Source organism: Metopolophium dirhodum, chromosome 1 (assembly GCF_019925205.1).
Source record: "Metopolophium dirhodum isolate CAU chromosome 1, ASM1992520v1, whole genome shotgun sequence".
NCBI lineage: Eukaryota > Metazoa > Arthropoda > Insecta > Hemiptera > Aphididae > Metopolophium > Metopolophium dirhodum.
The window spans coordinates 16973918-16994540 of record NC_083560.1 but is presented as its reverse complement, the minus strand read 5'-3'; the positions used below and the strand labels follow the sequence as shown (position 1 = coordinate 16994540).

The following is a 20623-nucleotide window of genomic DNA, read 5'->3' as shown; positions in this document are numbered from 1 at the left end:
CCGATTCGATAGCACCGATTAGAAACACTGTATTAAATATATCGAGTGTACTAAGTAATTTCATACGTAAAACATTTTTTTTTTAACTACAATAAATTGTAAATATTTTTTATATTATATTATATCATATTTAATATTTTTTTTCACTCTTTCACTCTCGAGCCGCGGTGCCCCTGAAATAAGCTGGCGGTGCCCTTTGGGCACCGCGGTGCACAGGTTGGGAACCGCTGGTTTAGTGTTTTGGTGGAGCAATGGGCACAGGACAATAGCCTAAATTTATATTTTCTAAAGCTGAAATATTTTTTTTTTTTTTTATACAGAATTTTAGACTCACGTATAATATTATAACAGCTATTATAATGATTAAATATTTGTTTGTATATACAAATTCATACGTCTTATTTAATAATATTGAATTTAGTAATTCATCTTGTGTATTTAACTTTGAAATGATTTTTAAAAAAGCTTCTTTGTCGAATTTTAAATTTTTTATTTCATCTAAATGAATTGGTTTTGGATAACGTTGATTAAGTGTAATATTGCAACATGAATCATTTAAAATACTTAACTCTAAAGGTAGTGTTGCAAAAGACGATTCTACTGTTTGCTCTGTTATTAATACGCCTTTAGAAGTATGAGCTTGACACCCAGCTTTCAGAAATAATTTGCCAGAACTTTTCAATGTAATTTTACGAATAAAAGATCGATTATTACAAATTATTGTAATTGTTGTAGGCTTTTCACATACAAAGTACCAATTATTTTTGAAAAACGATGGGTACCATAATTCTTTTTTAAATTCCGTGATATAAGTATCACATTGCGTAGGTTTAGTTAAAGAATTTTTTAATATTTCTGTTACACAAGTGGGATCAGTATCACTATTGTGTAACATTTCATTGAAACCACAAACAAAAATGTCGGAAACTATTAAACAGTTATTGATATTTGACCAAATAAAATATTTTGTCACTACATCATCTGTTAATAAGTAAGTTGGATTTTCAGCGATATGTATAAATTGCCCGTGTTCATTAATTGGAACGTATATTGGTATAATGTAATACAATTTGAAAATTTCGCCGATACATAGTGGAATTTTTATTGAAAATATTATTCTATCGTTCATTGGGTGAAGGTCTATATGTAATATTTTGTATATTTCTTGTATATTATTTTCATTAAATTTGATAGGGATTTGTAAATTTTTAGGTAGAATATTTTCTATTTGTTTTATTTCTGACAACAACTGATCTGGTGTAATTATAAAAACATCTAATTTATTTGTTTGAACGTTTGATATCATTTTTTGTAACCTCGATACAAATATATCTAATTCAAATATATTATTTTCAATTAGGGATATTAATCTTAGAACAATAATTTGTTTTTTTTCGTCTATTAATTCAATATTTATGTTGTTAATAGTGGTTTCAATTTTTTTAATATTTTTGTCAAATAACAATTTATTGTCATTAAATGTTGTTATGGTCTCATTGAAATTTGTTATTGTGCTCCTTAAAATAGAGACTTGGTCTTGAACTATGTGTATCATATCTTTTTGATCATTCTCTAATTTGTTAATCGAACTATCATACCTCCGTACATCGTCAGCATCGGCAATACCAATCATCCACTGTAGTGCCGAACCTCCAGACTCAAATGATCGCTTAACCTTTTTTCTAACCTAGCCATTTGCCTAATTACCTGTATATCTAAATTTATTTTTTTTAAATGCTTCTCTAAGTTATTTATAGTTATTTGGTAAGTGTTATTAATTGCATATGTGTCAATTGTTTTTAACATACTCCTTATATCACTAAGGCTATTTATTAAATATTTTAAATCTATAAATGTATTAATGGTCCAACTACTTTTACATAATTTACCTTCCCCTAATATCTCGTACTGTAACCCCGGACTATTGGTGGCGGTAAGAGTGAGGTTGAAAAATGCATTGTCTTGATTTTCACTGGATATAATATGATTGATCAGCAGAAACTGTAATAGCATGGTACGACAAATCAAGTTCCAGACATCCATTTTCATTGTAATACTCTGATGAACATTTAACACAATTATTATAATATTATTAATAATAGAAAAAAAAAATCAATATGAATTTATAATATTGGTACTTACTTTGTTTAGTAGTTTGACGTTACACTATAGGTATTTGACTATATTGTATTGCAACAAGTATGATAGGTGTAAAAAAATATAAATGTAAATAATAAGTAACTCTATGTTCGTATTTCACAAGAGGCAGTTATTTGCTCGAAAATTACAAGTATCCACAGCAGCTCTGCTATACTCAGCACTGATATAATTACTGTGTTTGTTATGAAATTGGTATTTAAAAATTATAATTATAGCTACAAATTGTTGACCTAACACTGGACCAGTGTCACTACTCACTGGTAATACTACGACCGACTGACTTGATTCGGGTTTGTGTGTTGTCACGACAGTGCTCCGTGTCACAAACAAAAACTCTTATTCAGCAGATCCCACGGTTGCAGCATCGTCCAACACACTATCTATGTTTTATAATTACAATAAATGTTATGACTTTGATTTAGTTTGTTTATGAATATCAGGACGCGTCCGTCGAACGTCTTGTTCTACTTTCATTAGTGTATTTAGTTGATGCGTGACGCGCGATGTAAGTAGATATAAGTCAAATTTGACATTGTAATGTGCAAATACAGTGAATATATTATTAACTTTGATCTGTAATTTTTATTGTTTAAACATTTATATACTTACAAAGTTACAAATATGTTTAAAACAAATAATCAACCACATCATTTATATGTATTGACCAATTGGTTAAAAGTTAATTTACGAGAAGCAATACAAATGCTTAAAAATCCGAACAAAATATCAAACAGTGTTGAATGTTCAAAACTTGAGCCACAGCCAGGTAAGTGGTAAAGTGGTATATTTGTACAGAACATAATAATACAAAATTAATGTCAGATGGCATCGAGTGGCAAGCGACAGGCACAAATTTATTACCTAGTGATAAAAAACCAATTATGCAAGTCGAATACTTTGCATCGGAAAATGTATACAAAAGTATTTTTAAGTTGACTGGAAAATATCGATATAATGCTACTTTGATAAATTATGCACAAACTTCAAACGCAAACATTACTGACCCACCGAAAAATAAAATCCATACGCCACAGTTTGTTTCTAAAAAAAGATCCATAAAAAGTGTAATGAAACATCGTTTTAAAATATTCAAAAAATTAACTAATGAAGTGAATGATCAATCTAATATTGAACCAATTAGGTAATATAACGCCTATTTTTTAAAATTATAAAATATTATTATATACTACCATTTTTTTTAGAGACATCAATTTTGACCCACGTACTTTAGGAGCTGACTTTTCCCTTCCAGGTACTTTATCATCTATTTCTACACCACATTGGTAATAAACTATTTATTTTATACTACATAATTATGTTCTACCTTTAAGTTATCTATTACCTATACTCATTCATCGTTTTACAGCTCTGCTGTCCACCCATTCCAATATATTGAGCATGTTTTACATGAACATGATGTAATTGAGTCGTCTGCTTTTGAAGCTAATGCATCTCCGAAGATATCATTTGAAGTACCAGATAAGTATGCATTATATTATACATGTATTATACACAACTGGGGCTAAAACACCACACCGGTCATTTTCAGCGGTAAAAACACGTCCACGGAAAACAAACAAAACGGCATCAAAAAGTGGTTTTAGAGTAAAAATACTTATTATGAAACTTATAGAGAACAATATTTCGGAAGGAACCTCATCTGTGTTTTTTGAAATATTAACTATTAAAAAAGTTACAGTTATTTAAAAAATTAAAAAAAAAAGGGTTTTTGTGCCTTTAATATCTAGCTTTGTATTTAGATTAATACAAAACCCCAATGAGGTTCCCTCCGAAATATTGTTCTCTATAAAATTTATTATAGGTATTTTTACTCTAAAACCACTTTTTAATGGCTTTTCGTTTGTTTTTCGACAGCATGTTTACGTCGTTAGAACATATTATTACCAATTAAAATTTAATTTAAAAAACTTAGTCTCTTGGTTTAAAACGAAAAAAATTGCTCTATTGTTTAGTTCTAGTCCCCCCCCCCATGAAAATTATTTTGTGACCGGGTAATGATTTTAAATGACCTGCAAAAATGTTGGCATAAACAATAAAAGGTTGAAATGACGCCACTGCAATTAAATCAATATTGTAAAATAAAATAAAAATCATAAATTTAACAAATCAATATATTATTTTAAGTTTAAATCAAAAAAAAACAATTATCGATAAGTGAAATTGAAATCAAAATCAAAATATTTTATTTAGAAATAATATACAATCGAATCCTATTGAAAAACCATCTGCTGAAACGCCTGAAACTGAAGTCATGGAACACAGCTTATTTATTGAAGTCGAAAATTCTAGTTCTGATGATACAATGTTAGAGTAAGCCCCTATTTGTAATTTACAAAGTTATATATTACAACGATGGTTTTTTTTGGGTCTATCATCGCGGACCCCTATTTTTTACATGATATTCAATTTACATTTTTCGTTCCGATGTGGAATTATACCTATATTTTAGATATAATCCGACGCCAAGCATTTTGCAACCTATGATATCGGATGATATTCAAACGAGTGATACTGAAATATCTAAGCAAACTGTAGTTGGCCATGTACAATATAATGCTGTGTAAGTAAATACATTTATACTACAAATTTTAATTTTAGATTCTGAACTAGTCAAAAAATTAGATCTAGTTTGTGTTATTGGGGGGGGGGGGGGGGGGGTCAAAAGTAAAAGCTACTCTGCCCTCCTAGTGGAACAAGCAGTATGTCCAACAATTGAGTTGTTGGGAAAATGAGATTTTCAATTTCTTTGTTTTTCACACAATTTTGGTGTAACTAAAAAACGAAATACTGGAAATACTTGATTTTTTCACTTAATAATTATAATATTTATTTTATTTTGGTTTATTAAATATACCTTTAAGTACCTATACTTCTACGCCAGCACATAAATGTAACATAATGGTGAATAAAAATAATTTATTGTGGCACAGTAGTTTATATTTTATAGTTTTTTAAAATATCAATATTTTTTTGATTAAATTAATTTGGAACGCAATAACTTTTTTAAAAATATTATTCTTGGAAATTTACAAACATTAGTAAATAGTTTAAGAAATATACCCTTAAACTATTTATTAATCATATAATTTTATCAATTTTTGTCATACGTTTAAGTAGCATAGATTTTTTTTTTTGTCAGTTCTTTCAGTTACAGCCTGTATATATAATTTTTTTATATTGTTTTATTACGACTTGAAATTATGTATAAGATTATTTTCAAAAAAGTTAAAATTGTAATGATTACCTACCTTGTATTTTAAATATGTATTTACCTACAAAATTCTACCAATGTATTATGTAACTGAATTTTAGAAATGTTGGAGAAAGTAACAAGATCTCAGGCAAAATCTCAAGTTTGGCATACTGAAAGAAAACATCGTCTAACAGCCTCAAAGTTTGGGAAAATATGTAAGATGAGGCCTAATACTTCGTGTAAGAATACAGTGCATGAATTATTATACGGAAACATGAACCATAAAATAAAGGCAATTGAATATGGAAGAGTTATGGAGCCATTCGCGAAATTACAATTTGAAAAAAAATTTGGATTTAATATCGACCAAGCTGGTCTGTTTGTAGATGATAAAATACCTTATTTGGCTGGAAGTCCAGGTAAGAATTATAATTTTATAAATATTTTTTAGAATGCACGTTACATTACAGTAATTATAATATTACAGTATATTTAATATATATTTATAATAATAAATAAGTTATACTTGTACAAATATCTTGTTTTTAGATGGACTTTTAGGTAAAAATTATATTATTGAAATAAAATGTCCTTTTTCCGCTCGTGAATATTATGATATATTTGAAGCAATCCGAGAAGGAAAAGTAATAATCAATGTACCTATGTCTTAAATATTTAATTTCGTTTTCAACACATTTAAATATTGTTGTAGATTACTTATTGTACAGTTGACAAAAATAATATAGTAAAACTAAAAAAAAATAGTGATTACTTTTATCAAATCCAGGGACAGTTGCACATCACAAAAAGATCAACGTGTTATTTTTTTATGTACACTGAAAACTGGAATTATATGGTTGAAATTCCATTATGAAAATCAATTTTGGGACAATATGGTAGACCATTTATGCACGTACGTATTAAAAATAATTTTTCAATAATTATTAAATCTGTAGGTAACATTTAAATTTGATTCAGATTTTATACCAAGTGTTTGCTACCTGAAATAGTGAACCCCAAATTCGGTAAAAGATTTTTAATAAGTGATATTGCTGAGCCAAAACATGAAAAGGAAAGACAACAAATTATTTTTAAAAAAAAAACAGCTCCAACCAAACAATCGTGTTAATAAAATAATGTACCATTTATACAGAACTATTAATAAATAAACCTTTTATAAGTGGTTTTATACATTGTATACATCAATTATCCATCAATCATCAATATAGACATATAGTAGTTAAATCGACAATCAAAAGAAATTGGTTTTAATTAATTATAGGTTTATTAGGTATACCTACCTTTATTTTATTATTTTTTTTAAATAATAAGTTATCTGTTTCTATTCCAAAAAAAAATGCCAAATTATTACCATAAAAGGTTTATAATACAGTTTTTTTATTTAATTTTACTATAGGTATTATACCAAGATGATATTTAAATGAGTAATATTTCAATAAATACAAAACAAGCTATGTTTTAATACAGATTCTACGTTATTTATATTGCTACATATTATATCAAAGGAGTGAATTACATTATAAAATATAATCGTTAATTCATGGTTACTCGAGGGTATTTAAAATGCCGAGTATAGCGTGTTAGTACATTAGAAATATATAGGTCGTCGGCCTAAATACGCATATTATGCTACTGTCGTCAACTACATTTGACGCGTAATGCTCAACACGACCTTTAGAATAATAATGTGCGTCTCCCGCGACTACGACGCAAGGACCCCGTCACGGAGCTGATAATGGGCGTGGTTACGGCCTGCCGCGACGGCGGTGATATGACGAACAACGCCATCTCTGGAGCGTTGCACGCGTACAGGTTTTGGTGTGACATCCTCAAGCATGCATCGAATCGGATTGTCGCATATTGCCTACCAATATTTTGCACTTATAGCCGCTCGTCGGCGGTGTATTTAATATACCGTTGCAAATTGCCTACCATGTTGGGTGAATCGCACTTACTGTTGCGAGTAATATCCAACGTATGTGTATTTTTATCTTTATCTAGATAAAAAAAAATGATGTTATATTTTATCTTATCTAGATAAATATTGAATAAATTATCTGTTATCTTATCCGGATCATTTTTTGGTTATCTTTTCCCAACACTGCCCGTATTCGGTCAAATAACAAATAATCAGTCAGTTCGTGTTACATCATATAGCAGTCAATATATTTCAAATTTTCAGTTTTTTTAATAACATAATAAATAAATAATAATTATACCTCATTTATAAATTAAAATTATATACAATAAAATATATGGCATTTTTAACGTCATTTTTGTGGTAATTTTTTAGAGCATATTGTATGTTTTTAAGTGCATTTAAATCCGGGCCCTACTGATAAGTATTCATGCGACACCAAGGACGGTTTTAATTGAATACGAAAATTATGAATTTAATTTAAAAAACTAAAAAAATTTACAAATATTATTTTGAAGTTCTAATAAAATCACATAACTATGTAATTATAAATTATTAACATTTTAACGGTATTCAAGCATATATTATACAGTTACTTATTACGAAAAGTATTTAAAATACCTATACCGGGCTATACGTATTTGAATACTCAGCAAAAAAAAAAAACTTCTGCGTACAAATGCAAATACATACTTTTTAAACTTCATTATTTTGAAGTTGTACATAATCTAATATAAATAGCTCACAATTTAATATTATATTAAGAGGATGTCAGCGCACTATTTGTTTTCTCTCTCTGGCCCTCGCGCAACATCGAAAAAAAGCATTTGCGCAGAATCACTTTTTCTATGTTTTTAAGTAATCTTAGGGTAAAATCACCCATCACAAAAAAGATAGAGAATAATATTTTTGGGGGAACGACATATAATCGATTTGCCTAAATATTGTCTCAAAACAATTTAAACAATTTAAATTTACAACATTTTAGATTCTGAGTGAAACGATGAATGTATTGATTTTACAATGATGTGTGTTTTTTTTTTTATTTTTTTTTTTATTTTTTTATTTTTGTGTCTGTGTACACGATAAGTAGTCGAAATAATGCTTCGATTTTCGACTTCAGTATCTTGTTCGATGGGAAAGTGAATATCGTTGGTGCATTGGGGAGGTCAAAATTTTAATTTCCCAGTAGTTTTCAAAAGCGATGTGAAAAACAAAAGAAAAATTAAGGAAAAACGGGAATTTTTACGCAAAATCGATTTTTAACAAAATCGATTTTGGTTATTGGTGTAACTCTAAAACAAATGACCGTAGATGCATGAAAATTTCACTGGTTGTTTATATTAGCATTTTCTATACACCATAAAATTTTCCAAATATTTTGACTCTTTTTGAGCTGTTTACAGCCATTGTCAGTTTTCAATTTTTTTAGTTTTTTTTTCTATAAATATCAATAAAATTTTATCTATTGAGTAAAAAAGCTTGAAAATTTAATAGAAGGCTCCTAGTTTATTGTTTCAAAGGCAGATGAAAAAAATTAAAAATCCTTAGTCACAGTTTTTAATTATAAGCATTTAAAGTTCAAATTTTGACAAAATACGGAAAAATCACGAAAAATAGCAAATTATTTTGATGAGAATTCATAAAAATTTTTCTTTTTAAATCTAAGATTTGAAAATGTAATATAAGATTACTCATAAGTTTGTCTACCTTTATCAAAAAAAAAATGTCTAGAAGAAACTTAAATTAAATTTTTATGAGCGTCTGAAATTTATATTTTTACAACATTTGATATTTACTCGATTTCTCATGTAACGATTTTTTTTATTTTATTGTAATTAAAAAACGAATGACTGTAGATACTTGAAAATTTCACTGAATGTTTATATTAGCATTTTCTATACACCATACAATTTTGAAAATATTTTGACTCTATTTGAGCTGTTTACGGACATTGTCAGTTTTCAATTTTTTTAGTTTTTTTTTCTATAAATATCAATAAATTTTTATTTGTTGGGTAAAAAAGCGTGAAAATTTAATATTAGACTCCTGATATATCGTTTTAATAGCAGTTGAAAAATATTAAAAATACATTTGCACAATTTTTTTTTATAAGCATTTAAAGTTCAAATTTTGACAACATTTATCAAATTTATAATTTATTAATTATTTTGTGGTTAAAAATTTATAAAATGTTTAACTTTTATGGCTAAGGATTGAAAATTTAAAACAAGGCTCCACGTTAATAGGTTATATATAAATTACTTTATTCACAATAATATCATCAAATATACTTGGTAATATCATAGGCTGACTGACCGTCTTCGCTCAGAATCGTTTTTCTCATACAATGATATTATATCATTGAATTCAAATTCAACACCACCCATAACATAGTGGCCCACTTGTAATCTACTGTACAGCAGAGCGACACTCACTTGCCCACCTTTTTTACATCGGATTTTCACCAAATTAATTCATATAGCCGTATAAAAAAATTTAAAGGACACTTTTTTTTTTTTTGTGTCGGTGCTCCTTTAAGTTCTTACACATTTTCCGTTCTCATATACACAGTCCACCATCATCGCGGCGGGTCAGTAACCAGCGGGTCCAGTAATTGTAAGCCAGCAACAACTCGTGAGCGGCCATACCTGACGACCCTTACTCCGTAGATCCGTCACGGCTGCTCAAGCCAGATTGCCCTCTACACAATTAGTAATAAGTACGATTTGTCGAATTAATTTTTGCCGAAAATATTGCATTTGAAACTTGAAAGTCCCTACGAGTATTATTTTGCAACGAAGTAACTAAAATCGTCATTTTTGTTTAAATATACAATTTTGACGAGATATGAACTTCAAGACGTGTCTAAAAAAAATTAATTTCATATATTTTTTAGATTATAATATACGTGTTGTAGTAAACCTGCGTTTCTACGAATATATTAAGTACCTTTCCGCGGTAGGACAACAACAACAAGGAGATTAACTTTCAACTATTCGATTCCAAGAATCGCGTACATGTACGTACCTAGAGTTTTACGACGTAATTAAAACTTCAACATCAAATATCTGCAAAACAAACCTATAATAATTTAAGTGCCAATAAAGAAGAGTGCCAATCGTACATTCGGGTTGTTTTGCAATAACAACGTCCAGCTCCGGTTCCCTTTCAGATATCCACCTCCTGGGCTCTACCGTGTACATTTTTTTATACATATAGATTTTATATAAATATAAGATAGAGTCTATAGCAAATTAGGATTTAGTACAGAGTCTGCACCACGCAGTCACTAACTTCTCGGGCAGATGCTTTTCGCTCTGTCCTCAAATTTATCTAATTTCTTTATAAATGTTTAATTATTATTATTTTGTCTTAACAATAAAGTACTATAAATAACTTATACAACTTGTCTCTCTCCAACCTTCTCTCCTACATTAACCATCAACGTCGACGAACTCAAAATATAAGCGAGCAGTGAGGGATCACTACACGTCTTTTGGTGTCAGGTGTGGGGTCACCTGAAGGAAGAATTTTGGTATCCAACCCAGAATCGAGTACATCAGCGGACCTCGAGTTCAACTACGTTGCTGAAACCTAGGAAGGAAGGAACGACCGAGCCAAGCCACCAACTACACTCAACATAGCCAAGCGGAGCATCAACGACGAGCCAGCAGAGCCGCCAGCACGCAGAGCAGACAGGACCAGACAAAAATCGCAATGAATTCTACATTGTAAGTTGTTATTTAAGCAGATTATTTAGTATATGTCTGAGAGTCCAAATAGGTGTTGGGAAGTAGTTAAATATAACCCGCGAACTTTACATACTACCATAATGAGTGTAACATTAGGAATAGACACCGCCTTGCGCGGCATACCTAATTTTAACGGGGGAACTGAGGCAGATTTGTCCTCATATATAACAGAATGTAACTATGTAATGGACAATATCCATGACAATATTAAACCGGTAGTATTCCAAAATATTTTAGCTAAATTAAAGGGAGACGCATATCAGGCTACACGTTACCGCAACTTCACAGACTGGACAGAGCTTAAAAACCACCTTCGTAACGTTTTTGGGGCACCACATTCAATTAATTATTTACAGTCCCAACTTAGTAACATTAGGCAACGTACCGACGAAGACGTACGTAGCTTCGCCGGACGAACCGAAAAATGCTATCACGAATTGGTAGGAGCGTTAACATTAGGACTAGAGCCAGCCTCAGCCGCCGCGGTAGCCGCATCCCATAAAACAGGAGCACTTACTGCGTTCGTTAACGGAGCAAAACCAGCAATCAGGTCATTTTTAAGGGCGCGTGACGTAGATTCTCTCGAAAAAGCAATTACTATCGCGATTGAGGAGGAACAAGACCTCCAACACATTAACCGTCGTTTTAACGCAGATAAAAATTATGTAAAAAACAATGCAAACCATAAAAAAAACATTAAATGCAATAAATGTAGTAAATTAGGACATTACGCAAATGAATGCCGCAGTAACACCGGTACTTCGTCCAACACATTTTTTAGAAATCCCATAAATAACCGCGATGACAAAACTAGTATAGTCAAACGCGAATATCAGGGTCAAGTTCGATTTTGCGCGTACTGTAAAAAAACTAACCACAACATTAAAGATTGTAGGAAGCGCATGTATAACGAAAGTAAAAAAACAAGTAGTAAGGACGGTGAAGGTCCTAGCACCAGCCGTACCGTAGCCGAAATTAATCAGAATCACGTACGAGTGGTTGCGGACTTTCAAGAGGAACACATAATATGTGGGTCTCACAATTTCGAACCGCATAACATTAAATTATTAATTGACTCCGGGGCAGAAATGAATCTTATTAAGATTTCTGCACTCAACGGGCAGGTAGTCGTAAATGAACACGAAAAACGCACAATTAAAGGTATAAACGAAATACCTATATTTACAATAGGAACTATAGTGACGACGATGCAAATTAACGCAGTAGACGTTCTCATAAAATTCGACGTCGTTTTTGGCGACTTTCCAATAACAGAATCAGGTATTATAGGACGTAACTTCTTGAAACAAAACAAGGTCATTATGGACTATAGTCAAAATTTATTGACCATACCCGAACAAACCAGTTCGAGGGAAATTATATTACCACCTCGTAGCAACTGCGTACTATTAATTAAAAACGATGAGCACATCACGCATAAAAATATAACTATTAAAAAACAAGACGTGAACGAAAACGTTATTATAGCTAACAGCATTAGCCCAGTCAATAGTGACACAATTATAAGTAACATAATAAATATTTCAGAGGAACCTTTTGTCATTGACGAGTTAACCACTCAACATATCGAGTGGGAACCATACCTTGAAACAGCTTTAACAGCTTCTTTTGTAGACACGAAAATTAACAATCGCATAACCATATTAAAAAACGAAATTAACACGGACAATTTAAATCACGAAGAGCGCGAACGCATTCTAGAATTATGTTGTAGTTACGCGGACTTATTTTATTTACCGGGGGACTATTTGAGTACCACCGACGTCGTGACACACGAAATTAATACACCGCGTTGCACTAAACCAATTAATATACGACCATATCGTTTACCTTGGGCTTATCAGGAAGAAATTGAAAAACAAATTAAAGAAATGAAACGAAATAATATTATACGCGATTCCAAATCACCTTTTAACTTTCCACTCGTAGTAGTCAAAAAGAAAAATTTAGACGCGACAGGGAAACCGAAATTACGAGTTTGCGTAGATTTCCGTAAACTTAATGAAGTAACGGAAAATGAAGCCTATGGACTTCCAAATATACTTGAAATACTAGAATCCCTAGGGTCATCCAAATACTTTACTACCCTAGATTTAGCAAATGGATATCATCAGTTACATGTGAATCCAGCCGATACCCACAAAACCGCCTTTTCTACAAAATCCGGTCATTACGAATATTTACGTATGCCATTTGGGCTGAGTTCAGCCCCAGCAACATTTACACGCGCTATGAAATCTGTTCTTATGGGTCTTGAGGAAATGTGCACCGCATATTTAGATGATATAGTGGTACACGGTTCCAGTTTAAATGACCATCAGAAAAAACTAGAACAGGTATTCAATAGGTTACGCGTACATAAACTAAAATTACAACCCCAAAAGTGCTCTTTCTTACGGAAAGAGGTCACATATTTGGGACATGTTATTAACGAAAACGGGGTATCGCCGGATCCTAGTAAATTAAAATGCATTCGGGAATACCCAAAACCGAAAAACGCAAAGGACATTAAATCATTTCTAGGACTTCTTAATTATTACAGACGTTTTGTCGATAACTTTGCAAAAACGGCGAAACCGCTAACTTACTTACTTAAAAAAGACGTACCATTTAACTGGACCGATAACTGTGAACATAGCTTTGAGGAACTAAAGAAAGCTTTAATGAACCCTCCATTACTAGTCTATCCGGATTGGGAAAAAGGGGAGTTTAACTTGATGACCGACGCGAGTCAATATGCAATAGGGGCCGTTTTATCACAGGGGGCAGTCCCCAAAGACCAACCTATCGCATACGCAAGTAGGACATTAAATAAAGCCGAATGTAACTATAGCGTAGTTCAAAAAGAGTTATTGGCCATCGTATGGGCCGTGAAATATTTTAGACCATATCTATATGGACGTCATTTCAATATTATTACCGATCATCGACCTCTTACATACCTGTTTGGTATAAAGGACGCGTCGTCGCAACTTATGCGCTGGCGTTTACAGCTCGCGGATTACGATTACACTATTACGTATAGGGCAGGGCCCGAACACTCGAACGCCGATTGTTTATCACGTATCCGAGTAGTACAAACGAATACGACTAGCGCCGATACAGAGTTCAACGAATTCCGTGCCGCTGAGAGTAAGCCAATATTCAATTCTAAAATTCTCGAAATCGAAGGCGACGTTAACAAGGTCACGGAAAGCGAAACTATTATAGTAACGATTCCCGAAGATAAAATAATTACACATCCAGTCGTGCGCGAGATCATAAAAAAAGTTGATTTTAACGAAATACATTTTACCGACGGAAACCGGTTCTATACGCACACCAATGGATCAAAATTAATTATATTCTATGGTATCACCAAAACACATACAACACCGCTTGAAGCGGAATCCATTTATCTAGCGTTACAAAAAATACGCGACTATTGTATGACAAATCGAATTAAATCTTTTTCCACGGTCAAATTAAATGGACCTACCTCATTAACAAATTTCTTGAGAATTCGTACGATGTTTCGGTACGTATTTCGACAAACCGACATCGTAATAAAAATATATACAGGTGAACGTTTTACCGACGAGGAAAAACAACAAATTATTTATGAGCATCACAACTCACCTCTAGGCGGACACTCCGGTGTATCGCGTACTCTCAAACGATTAAAACTTAATCATGACTGGCATAACATTAAGAAAGACGTTAAACGTTATATTAAACACTGTGAACTATGTCAGAAAAATAAATCCCATGTTAAAACAAAGCAACCTATGATGATTACTAGTACAGTAGTCAAACCTTTCGAACGAATCTGTCTCGATATCGTAGGGCCACTACCCAAAACCGTGATGGGGAACTTATATATTTTAACATTACAAGACGGGTTATCGCGTTATGCACTCGCTATTGCACTATCATCCACTGACGCTCCAACCGTAGCACAAGCTTTCGTCGAATGTTTCGTATGCACATACGGAATTCCAAAATCGATTTTAACCGATTGCGGGACCAATTTTTTATCCGACATTTTTAAAAGCATGTGTAAGCTGTTGGACGTTAAAAAGATTCAGACGACTGCATGGCACCCACAAGGAAACGGTTTTTTAGAACGGTCACATAAAACACTAAAAGCGTACTTACGCAGCTTTGTAGACAAGGACAGTAATTGGGATAAACTTTTATGTTACGCAACTTTCTGTTATAACACGACGGTTCACACGTCGACTAACTTTACACCATATGAATTAGTATTCGGAACAAAACCCACAGTTCCATCAGCTTTTCATAGAGAACCCGAAGCACAATATAATTACGATAATTACGTTTTCGGCCTTAAAAGAATTATGCAAGAAACGCATAAAATAGCTCGGGAAAATCTTATTAAAAAGAAAGAAACAAATAAAACATATTACGATAAAACGTCGAACGCCATCGATTTACACGTAGGTGATAAAGTTCTACTTAAAGAACAAAATAAAAAAAATGCTCTTAGTTTCAACTGGGCAGGACCATTCGAGATACTATTAGTACATGATAATGAAAATATAACGATTCAAAAAGGCCGTCGCGAATACCGTATTCATAAAAATAACGTTAAACGCTATTATGACGACGACGATACTGAATAAATATATAACTAGTATCATAACACTATAATTTTTTTTATTAATTCTTATTTTATTATTTTTATTTTTATCATTATAGTAATTCTTATTAGTAGTTTCTAAGAAATGGAACGGGTATATTAAATACTATTAAGCTGAATTTTATTTTAAAATTATATTTTAACTAATAAGCTGAAACGGTTTTCAGACTTATACTACTTATCATACCATTCACGTCAGGAACTTTTCGATACGCTGACGAACCATTAAAACAACATTCTGGTCTATACTACGAAAACAGGGGACCTTTGAAACTCATAACATCTCAATGGGATCTTACTGCATACATTAATCTTACTAAATATAACGAAGAATTCGAATACATAAACGAAGTAATAGATAAAACGAACGAATTGTGTGTTGCATACATGCACGACCCAGTTACCAATAACTTTAATTGTAACAACTTACTTAAAACAGCCACCGCTATAGTTGACAATTTACACAATAAAAAGAGACAAGTCTTAGATTCTATTGGTCACATAATTACTAAACGTAATGCTTTAACTAAACTCGTTACAAAAGCAGCTAAATTAATATACGGAATATGCAATTTAGAATGCATACAAAAATTTAATTTTAATATAGCAAAAAGCCAAAGCACTTCGCAATCTAAACTAATAAAAGAACAAATTAAAGTAGTACAACTACAGAATAATATAGTGTCACACAACATTATATCTTCGGTACCTTTAACATTAATGGTGAACGAAACGACAAACAGTACAAGGGAACAACAAATAAAAAATTATTTGACAAAACATTTTATACACGTTAATTTATTAATTACAAAACAGATAGAAGAAACAAACACACTATTAGAGGTAATACAACAAGCTAAAATGGGAATTATTCATCCAAGTTTAATATCTCCAAAAGAGTTATTAGAACACGTTAAAGACGTTAAAGTATCATTATCTGGGGGCACCGATTTACCAACTGATTTAGACATACAAAATATTTACGAATTGATAAAGCTCTCAGACATTACTATATACTATGCAAATGACAACTTAGTGTTTATAATTTCTTTACCTTTAATTTATCAAAATGATTTTAGTTTGTATAATTTAATACCTGTGCCAGTGTGCACCGGAAACGATTGTTTTTATATAAAACCTAGTAATAAGTATCTAGCCATAAGTAAAACGAAAGAACACTATGCTCTTTATGACGAATTGTATTACACACATTGTAAACACGCTAGAGACTTCCTTTTGTGTCCTGAGGGTAATCCTTTACATCCACGTGCTAGTAGACCAGCATGCGAAGTACAATTACTCCAAGATCCTATAAAAGTTCCAACAAACTGCGAAATCATGCACGTACAAATGGGTACATCCATCTTTCACAAAAAACGATTCAAAAACGAGTGGATCTACGTCACTAACTACGATTTAGTATTCATCACCTGCGACGAAGATAAAGAATCCACCAGCCATACACTAAAAGGTGTAGGTATCTTAAAACTAAACGAAACTTGTAAAGGGTACGCCGCTAGAGACGTACTCTTACCAGGAAAAGTCGATTACAAATCAGAATATATGGATTTCAACCCAAAATCAGCTTTAGAACCCATAAGGGATATGCCGTTCACCGACAACGACAACTTAATGGAAAACTACCATGTTAAAACAAATAACATGGAGGACCTACATAAAGTGTCAGGTTCGAACAAGCAATTAGAAAAACAACAAAAAGTCGACAATAAAATCGACGAGCTACAAAACACACAGGAACGTAACAATTATATACTATATGTAATAACAAGTAGTATTTTTATGGCAGTAATCATATTAATAATAAATATGGTTAAAACAAAAACAGTAACAAACCACACGGAAGTAGCACAGTCACAGGAAGAAACAGAGGAACTTAATGCAAACCCAGTGATGTCATTAAGAGGAGTCGACATGGTCGAGTTTCCACTCGCGCCAAGAAACAGCCCTACCGGCTACCCAACACTGCGAACATTCTTGAATTAGTGGAAGTCGGGGACTTCCATCTTCGAGGGGAGGAATGTAGTAAACCTGCGTTTCTACGAATATATTAAGTACCTTTCCGCGGTAGGACAACAACAACAAGGAGATTAACTTTCAACTATTCGATTCCAAGAATCGCGTACATGTACGTACCTAGAGTTTTACGACGTAATTAAAACTTCAACATCAAATATCTGCAAAACAAACCTATAATAATTTAAGTGCCAATAAAGAAGAGTGCCAATCGTACATTCGGGTTGTTTTGCAATAACAACGTCCAGCTCCGGTTCCCTTTCAGATATCCACCTCCTGGGCTCTACCGTGTACATTTTTTTATACATATAGATTTTATATAAATATAAGATAGAGTCTATAGCAAATTAGGATTTAGTACAGAGTCTGCACCACGCAGTCACTAACTTCTCGGGCAGATGCTTTTCGCTCTGTCCTCAAATTTATCTAATTTCTTTATAAATGTTTAATTATTATTATTTTGTCTTAACAATAAAGTACTATAAATAACTTATACAACTTGTCTCTCTCCAACCTTCTCTCCTACATTAACCATCAACGTCGACGAACTCAAAATATAAGCGAGCAGTGAGGGATCACTACAGTGTATAGGCTATAACCAAAGTGCAGCATTTGTTATTAAGAGCACGGCGTTACCTCGTTTAATACGAATACACGCCAGTCAGTGGTCGGCTTGGAGGGGAGGGATTCGCAGTGTGATGGAGTACCCCGACTAAGTTTTCAGCAGTTTTAGCGTACCTCTACAATTATTTTTGAGGGGAACCCGTGGGCAGTGTTGAGCAAAGATAATTAAATATTTATCTAGATAAAGATAAAGATAATTGAGTTTAATTTCATCTAGAATCTAGATAAAGATAATATTTCAGTAAAATAAAAAGATAAAGATAAAGATCAAAGATAATGGCAATTTATCTAGATAAATAAAAAGATAATTTTTTTTTCTATTTCTTAGTGATTTAAAATTACACAAAAATCAATTCCTTTTAACCTTATTATAATGTTGAATATCCAGAATACCTATACAAAATTACTCTTAAGGTAAAAAATTGCCAGGTATTAGAATAAGAAATCACAAGATCATGAATTAACGATTAAAATTCTATAAGAGTCCTTTTTATTAATACACTAGAATATTTTATAAATAGTACCAATTTAGTACCTAATGCTTTAAAACTGTTGAGTTATGAGTTATGACTAAGCTACTGGAACACAAGTTATAATGGTAGGTATAATTAATGGTATAATAAATAATAATATATATTTAATTTAGATGGCATTTAATTGTAATTGTGTAAATTAACAAGTTGTATTTTTTTTTTTTTAAATATAATAGAATCAATAACTAAATAGTCTATAAAACACATTTAAATACAATAAGTAAGTTAACAAGTGTGTTATTGTGTTTATGGTTTAGAGACGATGGTCTCCGTTTCCATAATATTATTTGAAATACCGGCTATTTTTAAAATATGTATAAAATACTATCTACCGGCTATCAAAATAACATAAAGCGATAACATTTATACATATGTGTATGTATGTATGTATGTATGTATGTGTGCACGACTGTACTGTGCACATTGCATAACATTGTCTGTCCATAGTCATAAAACATAACAATAATAATTTTACGATATGTACGATTATTGTATTTCGTATCTATTATTTTGTTTTTATCTAGCGATACTCAATTTTTATTTCTTCTTAAATTAATTGTATTAAAATAAAATATATATTTGACATTTTTTTATCTAGATAATTTGGTTAAGATGATGAGTTTATTTATCTAAGATGGCACATCATATGAACATTTTTAAATTTATCTAGATAAGATAAGAGATAATTAATTATTTATCTAGATAATTCATCTAGATAAATTTATCTTATTATGCTCAACACTGCCCGTGGGACGCTTCTTAATTCTTCATTTTTATCAAAATGTGCGAGATACCATCAGACTTTGTCTTATAGGTTATTTCATTACCGTGGATCTATAATTTAGTTGATATATTAACTAATTATTACTAAACTATTAATTAATTTACTTTTATTTTCCGTTTGTATTTGTTATTGTTTATAACTATAATATACATAATACAGTAAATACCTGTGTCTTGTTTTAGATTCTGAGCGGAGCGAGGAAGCTATAGTGGTCTTACAATCAATGGTGTTTATTTTTTTTTTATCCTGTCACGAAAACTCGCTAAAAATGGGATTTAAATTTCCAACACATTGTTCATCACCATAGCAACGAATAAAAAATAATAATAATTTAATATTAATATTCAACTAACAGGCTATAATAAATAAATAATAATAATATAAAAAATCCAGACTGACAAACCAACTCCGCTCAGAATCGTTTTTCTTATACAATGGTACTATATCATTGAATTCAAGTTTAATGCAATCCATTATCCACTTGTAACCCAAACTTCTACAGCAAAGTGTCATCCATTTACCCGTTTTTTTTTTTGTTTAATCTTCTCAATACCATTTAATTTTGGAAGGAACCGTTTCCAAACACTTAATGATTATTTTCTTAAAAATAAAACAAATTACATTATTTCGTTTTTAAAATTCATACAATGGCGTACCTACTGTTATAATGACTATTGACGACCTATATGTACATCCTAAATTCATTTTAATTATTATATTTTATTATTAATGTCTGAAGTAACGTGAAATATCTCGCCGCCTTCAACTGCGTTGGTGGTGTAATGGTCAGCATAGTTGCCTTCCAAGCAGTTGATCCGGGTTCGATTCCCGGCCATCGCACACACTCTTTTTGCATTGTAAATATTTTTTTTCATATAGGTATTATATTACACCTAAAAGTAAATAAACTTCTATAA

The 20623-nt window shown here is 31.6% G+C and overlaps 1 protein-coding gene and 1 non-coding gene across 2 annotated transcripts; one reads left to right on the top strand and one right to left on the bottom strand.

The window, feature by feature from the left end:
* Nucleotides 1-285: 285 nt before the first annotated feature.
* LOC132933480 (uncharacterized) lies at nucleotides 286-2314 on the bottom strand. Its single transcript, XM_060999753.1, is given in 4 exon segments — nucleotides 286-291; nucleotides 335-1686; nucleotides 1689-2058; nucleotides 2143-2314. Coding segments are annotated over 3 exon segments (1719 nt in total). The 5' UTR covers nucleotides 2050-2058; nucleotides 2143-2314.
* An 18160-nt stretch (nucleotides 2315-20474) lies between these two features.
* On the top strand, nucleotides 20475-20546 carry Trnag-ucc (transfer RNA glycine (anticodon UCC)). Its single transcript has one exon. It is a non-coding gene; the product is annotated as a tRNA-Gly (tRNA).
* Nucleotides 20547-20623: the final 77 nt, after the last annotated feature.